Genomic DNA, 15,721 nt, shown 5'->3' on the forward strand with positions numbered 1-15,721 from the left:
AGAGAGAACCCCATTAATTAATAAATTTTAAAAATTAATAAAGGTTAATTCACTTACGTTTGGTATAGAAGTACTCCAGGCCAGGGCACAGACTGTTTCTTTCTGGAAACTCTGAAATACCAACCTGTTCTGGCAATTCCGATTCCTTGACCCAGGGCTCACAGATGTCCCTGACTTCTGATGAACCTAGGAAGGAAAGATTGCACTTTGCCCCTTTTCGAAGAAATAAGTGTTCAGAGGTCAGATGCTTTTCAACAGGACCCAAGCTTGGGAGCACTCAGAAGGAGGGGCAGATTCTTTTGGGGAGGAGTGAAACTGGGGGATCAGGATGGGGAAGGTAAGAGAGGCAGATACAGGAAGACTTGAGGAGACTTGGGGAGGGAACCTGAGTGGGATGGAGAAAGGGACATGGGAGAAGGGCTAAGGGTTGGTGTGTGGGTGGGGGGTGCACACTGGAGGAGGGCCCAAAGGGCAGAGGAGAGGACCAACAGGATTGAGAGTTGGATAGCGGGGTAGCCAGGAAAAGGAGGAACGAGTGTTGGAAAAAGCAGTCGGCCAGAGAGGGATCAAAGTCCGTTAGTACTCTCGGCCTCTGGATCACTTCCCCTCTGCTCGCTTGCAGGTACTGCTCAATGGCCGAGCTGACCATGGCAATACCACTGCGCATCCCACTGCTCCTGCTGGCAGCCTTGGTGGCTGGCTGTGCCGCGAGACCCGAGCTTGGTAGGAGCTCTCAGCTAATGCTGGGCGGCTTGGAGGAAGCTGACGTCCATGAAGAGGGCGTGCGTCAGGCAATAGACTACGCCATCACTGTTTACAACCAGGAGAACAATGATATATACTATAGCCGTGTGCGACGGGTGGTGCGCGCTCGCAAGCAGGTGCGTGTTCACCCTGGGGCCTGAATCAGAAGGAGTTGCCAATCACAGGGCTTTGAAGGGGTCCCCAGCCCCGCGTTCGCTCCTCCAGCTGCTGCTACCCATATAGGCATCCTGCTGGTGGCTCTAGGGTGCTCAGCAGCCTATGGTCTGGGGCTGTTCTGATCCACCAAGGAATTTACACACCCTTGCTGCTTACCCAAGCCCTGTCCTAGGTAATTTTCTGTTGCCTTGCAGTCCTTTGCGGGTCTGTCCTGGGGATTGTCCCACTCAGGCTTGGCCTGGAAACCGGGCACTTCAGGTGGGCACCAGGACTCTAGATCAGGATCAAGGTGTCAGGGTCAACCCCGGTTATATCTCCCTACCTCCCGACTGAAGAGGGCCTGGAGTTAGTGTGAACTGTTAAGTAAATGATGACTGGAGACGGAAACAACAGACCCCACCTGGATGCCTTCATTAAAAGATCTTTAAAGAGCTTTTTCACTTTGGTAAATTGAAGATAGTGTCTACATTTCTTTTAATTGACATTTCCCAGTGTTTAATGAGGGTAAGCATTTCCCTGTTACTTTCATTGATACTTTTTATCTTTTGTGACTCAAAACATTTTAAGCTTACTCTAGGGATGGATGATCTTGTCAATCTACCTATGACCACCTCTGATTCTCATATTTGTATTTTAATCAATTTCTTTGATTATCTGTTGATAAGGGAGAATTACATCCACTTTAGAAAATCTGTTTATATTCTTGAAGATCTTTATTTAATCTCAACTGCCTTTAAAAAATGATAGAAATAAAACTTGTTTGTTATAAAAGTATTATTTTTTCAAACACAGCCAAGTATGTTCTTTCCTACTCTACACAATACTGAAATATGTAATGTGGATTTTAAAAGTCCTCTTTTTTGTATTTTCAATATTTTTCCCTGGATAAAACAATTTTAACAATTTTATATGTTGTTCTAGATACTTTATGTGAGCATAAATTTTCAAAAAGCATAAATGAGATCATGCTTTATATCTTCCCATGTCATTAATCATAAATCTCCCTTCTCTTTCTTAAAAAATATTTTGCTGTATTTTTTTCTTTTTCTTTTTTCTAAAGAATTTAAGTAAATAACAATCACCACACCATTTTGCCTCTAAATATTTTGTATGGCTTTAACAAAATGAAGATGTTTCTTATGTAATAATCTCAGTTCACTTAACCAAATTCAGATTATTTCAAACATCCCCAAAACTTTCTTGTGTTTTTTTTTCCAATTCAAACCAAGTTCCACTTATACTTACTCTATTCTCCAGCTGCACAAAATATTTCCTTACTCAACTAAATTTTAAGTAGTCCCTATAAATGGGCACCTAAGATGTTTATAGTTTTTACCTATGGAAGAATCTTTAATCCCTGTGCATGGCATGCCCTGGGAGCATTCCCTGAGAGCAGTCTCAAGGGGCTAGTGTCCTTCATTCTGAGATAGGTGCATCAGGACCGATAGTGGTGGGCAATTGAGTGACCCCTGGGATGGAGAACACCTACCTGAACCCAGCTGGGTGACTGTGGACTGTAACCTCTACAACTGTGAGACAAAATACCTTTTCTCCTCTAAGTTGTTTATATCACGTATTTTGGTCACAGTGAGGAAAAGTTCACGAAAACACTATGTAAACATATTAACTTAGTGATGTAAAGTAATAGCACACATATGAAAGTGACCTGGAGTGTTGTAAGTGAATCCTGATTTTTGTTGTAGGTTGTCACTGGGACAAACTACTACCTGGATTTGGAGATAGGTCGAACCTCCTGCAGTAAGTCTCAGTCAGACCTGTCTGAATGTCCCTTTATTGAACACCCACATGAGCACAAGGTATGTCACTGATGTGGGCCCAGGGCCAATCATGAAGAGAGTTATGCAAGCTTATTTGTATGTTCACTTATGTGTGTGTTTGTGTGTGTGCGCACAAGCATGGGTGCTTGTGTTGAGTGTGTGTGTGTATATTTGTGGGAGGAGAGTGGTGGTTCATGACTAGATTCATGTGAATGTGGCATGTGTGTGAGTATATGCAGATGCAGACCTGCGCACTTGTGGGTGTTGCAGGAGGGGGGTGTATGTGTACATACGATTAACATGAATTATAGAGTGGGTTTGCCCTGGTAATTAAGGTCCCAGGAGGACACCCCTGTGTGTTTGGGGGTGCTGCCTGCTGCACTGGAGGACACAGCTACAGGGATGGTTGCTGGGGAGGAAGAAAAAGCTCTGTCATCCTTGACCACCTACCCAGAGTCATGCTGCACAGATTACTGTCCTGTCAGCAGAAGAAAACTGCTGGTGTTGCCCCTGCTCTCCCAATGCCAGCCTCTCTGTGACTCTGGGGAGAGCTGCCCTCACCTTGTCTCCCCTCCCCCACCCTGCCTCTTTCAGGGGTGTTTCTCCTGTCCCCACTTCTTCCATCTGTGCCCCATCTTGGTGCTGTCCCAGGTGCTGGAGGTGGAGGGAGCTGGCCTAATGAGCAGCTTTCCCAGTCCTGCACCCCTGAGGCTCCTACAGCATTACACAAGTTGCTCCTTAGAGGGCTGGGGCTGTGCTGGGGGCAGGAGGATGAGGAACCCCATGATCCAGGGAGAGAGTCACATGCCATCAGGTGGACTTAGAGCAATACACAGGGCAATGGTAGATACTGTGGAATTTGGATGAATGTCAGAGTTGGAACTGGAATGGGTTATGTAGGCTGAGAGTTCCATCTCCATCATTTTGTACCCCCATTCTGACATCTCAGATTGTATGTCTTCCTTGTTAACCATAACACACACTGATTGTCCTTTTCTCTTCCCTTTTACAGAGGACATTCTGCTCTTTCCAGGTCTACATTGTGCCTTGGTTACACACAATCTCCATGACACAATATAGTTGTCATAATGAATAAGGGTGTGTGCCAGGCAGAGTTGCATTGGCCACCCCTTCCTCAACCCCCTTCCCTGTAATGCCCCTGACCCTCAGATGTTCCCCAGCCTTTATTGTGCCAGCACCAGCCGATCAGTAGAGAAGGTTCTGTGGACAGGTGTTGAACCCAACTGGCTCTTCCCTTATTTGTTCCTTCTCATTACTTTTCAAACATTTTGGTGCCTGACCCACATGGACCTCTCCTGCCTTGCTTAATAAAACATGATATGTATTCTTCCTGAGTAATTGCTGTTTGGGGGTCCACGGAGCCTGTGCACACTGGGACCAGAGCTTCCACTTTTGGAGATACCTGGTCTCAGAGAAGATGAAGAAAAACATAGGGGGTGGGATTACAGGTATCCAGCTGCAGAAACTCCTAGAAAATGGACAACATAGAGTAGGGACCTAGACTGTCATCCTGAAAGTTTGGCTGGTGAGGAGGGACTGGACAGAGCCCAGGGCTGGGGCAGGCCTCCTTCATGTGTGCAGAGGTGATGGGAGGCTGGGAGTGTCCTGTCACTGCCAGATTCCCAAGAGGTTAAATAAACAGTGATTCCTGTCTCTTCCTATCCATGCAAGATTTAGTCACCTACATGAAACAAAGACTGAAAGTGTATTGGTGTGCATGTAACTGGTTGAGGAAATACCAGCCAGAAGTCAAAACAGAGCAACACAATGCAGAGTGGAGGCAGCATGTCCTCCGATGCGCCCGGGATGGGTGCCCAATGGGGTTCACCAATGGACACTCCCTGCACTTTCTCTGACTTGATTATAAAACAGTCCCTGTGTGAGGTTTTATTTAAGGGATGTAGCATTTAAAACAAATGAACTGACATGCAGTGGACATGCTTCTATTTCCAAGAGGATGTTTGCATTAATATCACCTTGTCACTACGGTTGAATAGAACAGGGCTATTTTAGTGCCAAATACAGGGAGGCTGCAGTCCTAAAATACACATGCTTCATCCCTTTCTGCAATGGGCAAAGGGGTGTATCTGTCACTCTTTAAGCCACTGACATGGGGCTCTCAAATGTCTTCCTTGAGTGAAACTGCATTCAGAAACTCTCTTGCAGTCAGTGCTATAAGCACTGAAGGTGAAATGACAGAGACCCACCCAGAGAATGGAGGCTTTACCCCAGGAGTTTTGGAGTGGAAAGGCAGAGCCCAGCCAGCAAGGCCAGATGCCCCCTACCATGGTTTCCTACCCTACCTCATTTCCTATCCAACATTTCAAGTGCAGCCTTCTTACCCCTGAGTTCATTTAACAAAATTTCTTGGGTGAGGGAAGAAAAGCACACCCAGAAGATCATGAATCTGAGACTGGGCAATACTGGGCAGGCCTTATGAATTTAGTGACCCATAAAACTATAGGGAACAGTGGCCATGGACAGAGTTGCAGGTGCACGACAGAGATAGTAGGACCCCTGCTAGGAAGTTGTCAGGAGTTTCTACTTGCATGAAAGATCTGGGTTTGACCTAAGCAACCACCTTCCTGTGTTCTCTCCCTCAGAGGAAGTGAAGGGTGGAGGAGTGTGAGTCTCCCCATTCATCTCCCTGAGTGTCTACTCCCTCTCCCTACTCTGCATAGTGGCCTTCTGGCTACAGTCCACAGGGATGCTGATTGGTCCCAATTCAAGTCATCTTAGGAGCAGGCAACTTATAGATTGCTGGTCCATAGGCTCTGGATGAGGCACATGAGCCAAAAGCCACTCAGACTCAGAGCTGACTGCAACCAGTTTGTCCTGGAGAGAAATTCCACCTGCTGCATGCACTATGTGCATGGTTTTGCTTTATTTGTTTTAAATATGTATTATAAGCATATATTTTATATAAGATAATCCCCAGAAATAGGCTCAGTACAGTGTCTGGCTTAGAGTATATACTCAACAAATTTTAGATAGTTTTCATCGATGCTGTCATATATTATGGAGGTTTTAAAACATGACCCAGAACTTTGTTGGCACTCCTGGCATGAAAGTATGGGTTCTGTGTCCCTGCCTCCTAACTCTGTTAGCGCTAATGACTACAACAACCAAAACTTCCCAGGAAGGGAGATGATGACCTCCAAGGTGGGATCAGGAAAGGTCCCTGCTGAGTACTCCTGGATCCTTGTCCTGGGGGAAGCCAGGGTCTCTGTGAGGAGCTGAACACTCAAGACTGCCATGCCTGAGAGACCTCAGGAGGTGCTCCAGGTGACAACCCAAGCTAAGCTGTCAACCAAAATGTGCATCTCCCACTAACAGGTGAGTGAGCCACTGTGAATGTCCAGTTCTCTGTTAGCTCCCAGGTGACTGCAGCACCAGCTGTCATATGACTGTGACCTCAAGGAGACCCCATAAAGGAACTGCCCAACTGGGCATTTCCTGAGTTCCTGGCCATGGATCACTGAGATTAAGTTCAGAGGTTTGCTTACCACTCCTCAAGTGTTAGGGTGACTTGTTACAAAATGGTAGTGTCTGAGACATGCCTCTGGGTGTGTGTGTGTGTAGACTGAGGTGGTAATGTCCAGGGACCCTGGAGCCAGACCACCTGGGAGTGAATTCTACTGTATCTACGACTCAGGCCAGTTCTTTGCACTCTGAGGTTCCCTTAGCTCATCTGTAAAGTGGGTGCAGTGATAGTACCTTCCTCATGGGAGTTCAATGTGTTATCTGTAAACACTGAGTGCACTCATGTGGCATTGTGTTCAAGTGTCTTACTGAAAGCAGAAAATGCATATTAATCCAGTCAAAATGTTCATATGTTCACTTTTATATGTTGTCATGTGAGTCTAAGTTTATTTTTTTCCAAAAGATGCTCTTGCTAGGTGCAGTGATGCACACCTGTAATCCAGTGACTCCAGAGGCTGAGGCAGGAGGATCCAAAGATGGTCTCAGCAACTTAGCCAGGTGCTAAGCAACTCAGCAAGACCCTGTCAATAAACAAAATATACAAAAAGGGACTAAGAATGTGGTTCAGTAATTAAGTGCTGCTGGGTTCAATCCCCGGTACACACTCTCCCCACCAAATGCTCTTAACCATGTATCTGGGTCTGTTCTGTTCCTTCCTCCCTTCCTTCTTTGCTTCTTTCCTTGCTTTCTCTTTCTTGTTTCCAACCACACCATTTTAGATATTTTCTTGATTCTTGTCATTTCCCCTAAATTTTGTTTTCAGAATATATTTGTTCTTCCAGATGAAAACATTTTTTCCAGTTCAAAAAGTAGAACTGTTGCATTTTGAACCTAGAGTGCAGCTCAATATTTATATTTCAATTTGGGAATAATCTGGACAATGTTGAATCTTCTTCTAGCTTTGCATTTTGGCATGCTTTAAAACTATGTCCTTCAGTGGAGTAAAACAAATTTTCTGTATCTTTCATATTTTCCATTAAAATTTATCCCTGATATTTTATATTTTTTGTTGTGACAATCTTCCTCTTGCACCTGTAACCAGTCATTGCTAGTGACAAACCATCCATTTTTCTGACTTGTCTTGTAGCTGCTTTGGTGGCTGTCATTCACAGGCTCTAAGAGGCCTAGGTGCTTCAGATGCAGGAGCTGGCTCATCACTGTTGGCAGGAGTGGCCTTGGATGAAGCCACAGCATCATTAAAAGATTCAGAGAGAAGAGTCCCCACCATACCTGGCAATGCTGGACAGATGAGGCACCAGTAGACAAAATGTGGCCACCCATTCCTTTTCACTATACCCTGCTGAGTTCATTGGCCAAACACATTTAAACTGGAGAAGTTGTCAGCACAATGTAGTTGAAAAAAGAACCATTTCACTTTTGGTCACTCACATCTACACCTTTACTCTTGGGATTGGGATTCCAAGTGGTTCACTTCAGAATCATGTCACAGGATCACAAGGCCAAGTCAGCAATACTCAGGGGTCATTCTGATGACAGCAGTGGTCCTGCTCCCTTGGGAACAGGTAAGGATTATCTGTGATGACCTGTCTCCAGTTGGATGCATAGCACAGTCACCTGGGGAGTGTGGCATTCACTACAATCACCTGTTCTCACTGGAGTTTCATTGGTCCGGAAGAGGCCAGGACACTGGATTTTAAAAGACCTCACAATTGTTTTTCCAAAGAAATGCTAATAATATTTAACCAAATTGGAATTCCTGTCAAAGTCCTATCACTCCTAACTCCTGTGCACATTGCAGCAGGCAAGGTGTACTCATGGCTCACCTGCCTCTGGACATACTTTTGATGCTAGCTATCTACCCAAGCATAACAACATAGCTTGCTCCTCAATGTCTAGCAAATAACAGATGATAAAGCAAAATCAGGTGACAAAGTCCTTAAACCAAAGGGTCAGTTGGGTGAATGGACATTAGCTCAGCAGATTTCATGAAGCAGTGTTATTCGTCCTCTTGCCCACTGATTCACTGGACCTAATTCTTCTTTCTGTTGCCACAACTCTTTACACGACAATGACCATGATCTTTTAAGGTGATTTTTTCAGCTATTTCATTGTAGCAGTGAAAAGATGTCTAACTCATTCATAGATGTCATTTGCTTCAAACAAGGCTGTTTAGTTTCTACCAAAAATCTGCTCTTTACTGTAGCCACTATCATCGATGGTTGTAGCCAGACCTTCTGAGTACCTTGCTGTGCCTCCCTCATCAGCACTTGCTGCTTCATCTTGTATTTTCATGTTGTAGAGATGTCCTTTCCTTAAACCTGATGAACCAACCTCTGCTAGCTTCACATTTTGCTTCCACTGCTTGCTCACCTCTCTTGGCTTTATAGCACTGTATAAAGTTAGATCCATGCTCTAGATTAGCCTTTGGGGAAGGGAATGTGGTGGTTTATTTGATATTTTATCCAGAACACTAGAACTTTCTCTATTTTAGCAATAAGGGTGTTTTGTTTTCTTAACATTCGTGTGTTCATTGGACAGAACTTTTAGTTTCCTTGAAAGACTTTCCTTTTATATTCACTGTTTGGCAAGGTCTTGACAGGAGGTTCGGCTTCTGATTGATCTTGGCTTTCCATGTGCCTTCCTTACAAAGGTCAATTATTTCTTGCTCTTGATTTAGACAGGGATCATATTAATCTTCCTCTTACTTGAACACTTAGAGGCTATTATAGGGTTATTAATTGCGTCAGTTCAATGTTGTTGTGTGTCAGGCAATAACAAGGCCTAAGAAAAGGAAGGGAGATAGGGGAGTGACTGATCATGGAGCAGTCAGAATACACACAACCTTTATTGATTAAGTTCACAGTGTTATATGGTTGACTTCATTGTGCCCTCAAACCATTATAGCAGTAACATCAAATAGCACTGGTAATAGATCACTAGGAGAACTATGCTTTATATTTTTATATAAACATATTTTTAAATTTTTTGGTCCTAGAGATTGAACCCAGAGGTGCTTAAACCACTGAGCCACATCCCCAACCCTTTTTTTTATTTTTTATATTGAGTCAAGGTCTCCCTGTTTTGCTCAGGATTCTCATTAAGTTGCTGAGGCTGGCCTCAAACTTGCAATCCCTCTACCTCAGCCACCCAGTTTGCTGGGATTATAGGTGTGTACTATGACACCCATCAAGAGCTATGTTAATAATGGGAAAGTTTTGAAATCTTGCAGGAATCATCAAAATGTGACATGGAAACATGAAGTGAGCACATGCTGTTGAGATATTGATGCAGATAGATTTGCTTAATGCAGGGTTGTGGGAAACCTTCAATTTATACAAAATGTAATACCTACAAAAGTACAATAAGCAAAAAACAATGACGTGAGGAATGCCTGTAGTCTTATTTGTCTCCTACATTGGACTGAGGGTGTAATATTTTTTTTTAAAAAACACAGATAAAGGAGAAAATGTTCCATGTTAACTTTATGTCAGGGGAGTACAACGGATACTATATTTATATTAAAGGGCTGCACAGGTCTAATGAGCTGTGAGAACTAAGAATGGAACACAGAGCTCATAAGCACTGAGCTATATCCCCAGCATGATTTGCTATACTATTGTGAAACAGGGTCTCACTAAGTTGATTAGCTCATTTGAAAGGATTGTGTCTTGTGTTTGAACATTAGAATAAGGAGCAATAGTATAGATATAAAGTCAGAATAAATGTACATTTAAAAAAGCATGTACAATGAGAGCTATGAAAGCTACCCAAAGTGGAAATTTTGTAGTAAATCCAGAAGTATTTATAGTTGTGCTTCTTAATATTTTGTTTTATCTCTTTCATCACAGTAAAACAAGAACAAACTTCTGTGGTGTGTCCAGTCTTCTAGAAGCCAGGATTCTGGGGCTTCGTCTGGGACACTGTCTCTGGTTATATATTATTTTATAGTTTATTAGATGTCATGGCACAGACCAGTGTACAAATTGCATGTCTCCTGGCGTAACAATTTCAGTTAAGGGCTTAGTTCAGTGCTGGGTACATAGTATCAATAAATAAATCTCCTAATTACAGAGAAGGATGCTCTGGTTCTATCCGGTCTTTTTTGGTTTATTAAAGATCTGAATTTTAGCCAGTTCTGGTGGGTGTTGCATGCTTGTTATCCTAGCAACTTGGGAGGCTGAGGCAGGAGAATCATGAGTTCAAAGCCACCCTCAGCAACTTAGTGAGACCCTGTTTCACAATAGTATAGCAAATCATGCTGGGGATGTGGCTCAGTGCTTATGAGCTCTGTGTTCCATTCTTAGTAACCTGCCCCCACGCTCCAACCCCAAATTAAGTGGATTTTTAAAGTCAAGTATATTCTTTCTGACTTTTTAAACTCTTTTGTTCTTGGCAGAATTTTACCTTAGACACCAAAAATACATTGTTACTGAAGACCCAGAAACCCTTTAAAATGTCATTTTCAGTTCTGATGTTGGACAGATGAGCTCTGTGTCTAATATTTTGAACAGGGGATTCTTGATCTTTCATGTTTATATTTCATTCATCACATTCTATAATACATATCCTTCTCTTTCACTTCAATTTAATGTCTGATTGATGTGATCTAGTTGTAAAGGGAAGAGTTGGATTTTTAAATTCAGCTGCAACTCTCAATATAAAAGATCTTCTCATTTGCATGTCTAAAATTTCAAATTGAAAAATAAACCAGAACAAAGAAGTGAAGTCTGAGTAGAGATAAGAAGATGGCCTGCATTTCATACATGGTGCTGATGTACTTTATGCATAGAATCAGCCCTTCCTTAGATTGGGCAACTTCAGGTTCAAAGACAGAACATGCTCATTTATCATAACTCTTAAAATATAAGTTTGAAGCTACAAGGTAAATAAATAAGACACCAACAATAGCATCCATTGACAATTCAGAATGTGGAGATGCAGGAAATGCTAGACCACTTCAAGGATGAACATTTCCAGTCATAAAGGGACTATAAGCTCAAGTATCTTTTAGTATCTAAATAGCCTCTGAGTATATTGCTGTATGTTAATACTGAACAAAACTTATCATTTGTAGTTATAGTGTTGCGTTACTAGGAAAACTGATTTTACTCGGAAACCTTTAGTGAAAGAGGCAGAATAAGGGTATTACATAAGGGTGTAATAGTCTTATTGGTCGGGAGAAGAAAGGGACATTAGAGAAGGGCTAGAAGTGCGGAGGAGAGGACCAACAGGATCCAAGAGGTGGGGAGTGGGAGTAACCAGGAAAAGAAGGAGGGCCAGGCGACCAGAGAGGGATAAAAACCTGGTAGTACTCCCGGTCTCTGGATCACTTCCCCTCTGCTCGCTTGCAGGTACAGCTCAATAGCCGAGCTGACCATGTCAGTATCACTGCGCATCCCAGTGTTTCTGCTGGCAGCAATGGTGACTGTCTGTGCTGCGAGACCCGAGGAAGGTGGGAGCTCACAACCAGTTTTGGGCGGCTTGGAGGAAGCTGACATCCATGAGAAGGGCGTGAATGAGGCAATAGACTACGCCATCAGCGTTTACAACCAGGAGAACAACGATCTATACTATAGTCGCGTGTTGAGGGTGGTACATGCCCGCAAGCAGGTGCGTGCTTGCCCCTGGGGCCTAAATCAGAAGGAGTTGCCAATCACAGGGCTTTGCAGGCATCCCCAACCCTGTGCTCGCTCCTCTAGCTGCTGCTCTCCATCTAGGCTGTTCTGAACTGCCTGGGAATTTACACACGCATGCTGCTCAACCAAGCCTGTCCTAGGTAATTTTCTGTTGCCTTGCAGTACCTTGCGGGCCTATCCTGGGGATTGGCCACACTCAGGGTTGGCCTGGAAACCCACCCTGCCGGCCCTTCTGGTGGGTGTCTGTTTCCAGCCACCAGCAGGTCAGGGACACCAGGACTCGAGGTCAGGATCAAGGTCAGGGTCAACCCTAGTTACAGCTCCCTGCCTCCAACTCGGAGAGGGCTTGGAGTTAGTGTGAACTGTTAAGTAAATGACGACTGGAGACGGAAACAACAGACCCCACCTGGATGCCTTCACTAAAAGATCTTTAAAGAGCTTTTTCTCTTTTCCCCTTATATTCTGACATGATTGCGTCTCTAGATCCTGATTCTTCTGATGTTAATACTTGACCATGTTTGTTCCTTCCTCCTTGCTCTCCCAGTGTGCATGTGTACCTGCATGTATTTATATGCATTTATTTTTTCTGAATCTTTTAGAGTCAACACTTCAGTGACCATTGTGGGAAACGTGGCCATTCTCTCACATATCCAAGATTGAGTTTTGAAAATTAACACTGGCATACTCAGTTACCTAATTCAAAGACTTAATATTGCTGATGTCCACTGATGATGTCCCCAAGTGCTGCAGACCTGTCCTGTCTCCTTAGCCTCCTTTCATCTGGAGCAACTCCTTGTCTGTTTTTATGACCTTGGCATTTTGAAGGGTCCAGCCAGCTGCGGTGTCCAGTCATATACCCACAATGATGACTGCATGTGCACTGCAGTTCCTTAAGATTGTATCACCTAGTGACATTGTAGCCATCTTAGTTTGTTATGGACAATATGACATTTGCACAATGAAATCCTCTAAGGACACTTTTCTCAGAACATGTCCTGCCACTAAGCACACAGGAGTGTATAAACTGTTGATTCTGGGTGTCTCAGAATTTTCCTCAAGGTTGGACTCCATCCAGAGTCCTCTGAGCAGGCACCACTCAACATGTCCTGAAGAGTCTTTATTCCCTGTACATGGCGCGCCCTGGAGCAATCCCTGAGAATAGCCTCAAGGTGCTAGCATTCCCTTTTCTGAGATAGGTGCACCAAGGCACTTGTGGGCAACTGAGTGCCCCCTGTGGTAGAGAAGACCTCACCTAGATCCAGTGGGGTGACCATAGACTGTAACCACTTTAACTGTGAGCCAAATATCCTTTTCTCCTCTAAGTTGTTTACATCAGGTGTTTTGGTCACATTGGGTTAAAGCTAACCAACACACTAGGCAAACATATTAACTCAGTGACATAAAGTAATAGCACACATATGAAAGTGACCTGGAGTGTTGTAATGAATTCTGATATTTTAATTGTAGGTTGTTGCTGGGATGAACTACTATTTGGATTTGGAGATAGGTCGAACCTCCTGTACTAAGTCTCAATCAGACTTGGCTGAATGCCCCTTTGTTGATCAACCACAAGAGCAGAAGGTATGTCACTGATATGGGTCCAGGGTCAATCATGAAGAGGGCCATGTGAGCTTCTTTGTATGCTCATGTGTGAGTGTGTTAAGAGATGCATGTGTGCACATGCATGATGTATGTGTTGAATGTCTGTATATCTGTGGGAGGGTGTCATGGTTCACGACTAGATTCATGTGAATGTGGCATGTGTGTGAGTATATGCAGATGCAGACCTGCGCACTTGTGGGTGTTGCAGGAGGGGGGTGTATGTGTACATACGATTAACATGAATTATAGAGTGGGTTTGCCCTGGTAATTAAGGTCCCAGGAGGACACCCCTGTGTGTTTGGGGGTGCTGCCTGCTGCACTGGAGGACACAGCTATAGGGATGGTTGCTGGGGAGGAAGAAAAAGCTCTGTCATCCTTGACCACCTACCCAGAGCCATGCTGCACAGATTACTGTCCTGTCAGCAGAAGAAAACTGCTGGTGTTGCCCCTGCTCTCCCAATGCCAGCCTCTCTGTGACTCTGGGGAGAGCTGCCCTCACCTTGTCTCCCCTCCCCCACCCTGCCTCTTTCAGGGGTGTTTCTCCTGTCCCCACTTCTTCCATCTGTGCCCCATCTTGGTGCTGTCCCAGGTGCTGGAGGTGGAGGGAGTTGGCCTAGTGAACAGCTTTCCCAGTCCTGCACCCCTGGGGCTCCCACAGCATTACACAAGTTGCTCCTTAGAGGGCTGGGGCTGTGCTGGGGGCAGGAGGATGAGGAACCCCATGATCCAGGGAGAGAGTCACATGCCATCAGGTGAACTTAGAGCAATACACAGGGCGATGGTAGACACTGTAAAGTTTGGTTGAATGTCAGAGTTGGAACTGGCATGGGTTATGTGGCTGAGAGTCCCATCTCCATCATTTTGTACCCTCATTCTGACATCTCAGATTGAATATCTTCCTTGTTAATTGTAATGAACACTGATTGTCCTTTTCTCTTCCCTTTTACAGAGGACATTCTGCTCTTTCCAGGTCTACATTGTGCCTTGGTTGCACAAAATCTCCGTGACACATTATAGTTGTCATAATGAATAAGGGTGTTGCCAGGCAGACTGCATTGGCCACCCCTTCCTCAACCCCCTTCCCTGTAATGCCCCTGACCCTCAGATGTTCCCCAGCTTTTATTGTGCCAGCACAAGCAGACCAGTAGAGAAGGTTCTGTGGACAGGTGTTGAACCCAACTGGCTCTTTCCTTATTTGTTCCTTCTCATTACTTTTCAAACATGTTGGTGCCTGACCCACATGGACCTCTCCTGTCCTGCTCAATAAAAAGTAACATGTATTCCTGCTGAGGTGTTACTGTCTTCAGTGTCCATGAACAAAAAGTGTCTGTCATAGATGGGGAGCTGAGACCTACCTGTGCACATTGGGGCCAGTGCTGCCATTTTCGTGGATACGTGATCTCAGAGGAGATGAAGAGAAGAGAGTGGTCAGATTGCAGCTATCCAGGTACAGCAACTCCCAGGAAGTGGACAAGGGAGAGTAGGGTCTTTGGATGTCATTCTGGAAGTTTAGCTGCTACTTTGAACAGAAGTTAGATTGTGAGAAGAGACTGGGCAGTGTCAAGGACTGGGGCTGGCCTCCTTCATGTGTGCAGAGGTGATGGGAGGCTGGGAGTGTCCTGTCACTGCCAGATTCCCAAGAGGTTAAATAAACAGTGATTCCTGTCTCTTCCTATCCATGCAAGATTTAGTCACCTACATGAAACAAAGACTGAAAGTGTATTGGTGTGCATATAACTGGTTGAGGAAATACCAGCCAGAAGTCAAAACAGAGCAACACAATGCAGAGTGGAGGCAGCATGTCCTCCGATGTGCCCGGGATGGGTGCCCAGTGGGGTTCACCAATGGACACTCCCTGCACTTTCTCTGACTTGATTATAAAACAGTCCCTGTGTGAGGTTTTATTTAAGGGATGTAGCATTTAAAACACAAATGAACTGACATGCAGTGGACATGCTTCTATTTCCAAGAGGATGTTTGCATTAATATCACCTTGCCACTACTGTTGAATAGAACAGGGTTATTTTAGCCAAATACAGGGAGACTGCAGTCCTAAAATACACATGCTTCATCCCTTTCTGCAATGGGCAAAGGGGTGTATCTGTCACTCTTTAAGCCACTGACATGGGGTTCTCAAATGCCTTCCTTGAATGAAATTGCATTTGGACACTCTCTTGAAGTCACTGCTATAAGCACCGAAGGTGAAATGAGAAAGAGAGACCCACCCAGAGAATGGAGGCTTTACCCCAGGGTTTTTGGAGTGGAAAAGTGGAGCCCAGCCAGCTAGGAAGACAGCCCCTTCCATGGTGCCTCATTTCC

General features: G+C 44.5%; 2 protein-coding genes across 2 annotated transcripts; both read left to right on the forward strand.

Annotated features, from left to right (window-relative positions):
- The first annotated feature begins 632 nt into the window (after window positions 1–632).
- Window positions 633–3,846, forward strand: LOC124976318 (cystatin-C-like). The gene is made up of 3 exons (XM_047539259.1): window positions 633–881; window positions 2,625–2,738; window positions 3,712–3,846. Exons 1-3 carry the CDS (start codon window positions 633–635, stop codon window positions 3,793–3,795), a joined length of 447 nt encoding a protein of 148 aa, XP_047395215.1. The 3' UTR covers window positions 3,796–3,846.
- A 5,693-nt stretch (window positions 3,847–9,539) lies between these two features.
- Window positions 9,540–14,435, forward strand: LOC124976319 (cystatin-C-like). The gene is made up of 4 exons (XM_047539260.1): window positions 9,540–9,544; window positions 11,516–11,774; window positions 13,268–13,381; window positions 14,352–14,435. Exons 1-4 carry the CDS (start codon window positions 9,540–9,542, stop codon window positions 14,433–14,435), a joined length of 462 nt encoding a protein of 153 aa, XP_047395216.1.
- The last annotated feature ends 1,286 nt before the right edge of the window (window positions 14,436–15,721 follow it).

This window comes from Sciurus carolinensis, chromosome 2 (genome assembly GCF_902686445.1).
Source record: "Sciurus carolinensis chromosome 2, mSciCar1.2, whole genome shotgun sequence".
Taxonomy (NCBI): domain Eukaryota; kingdom Metazoa; phylum Chordata; class Mammalia; order Rodentia; family Sciuridae; genus Sciurus; species Sciurus carolinensis.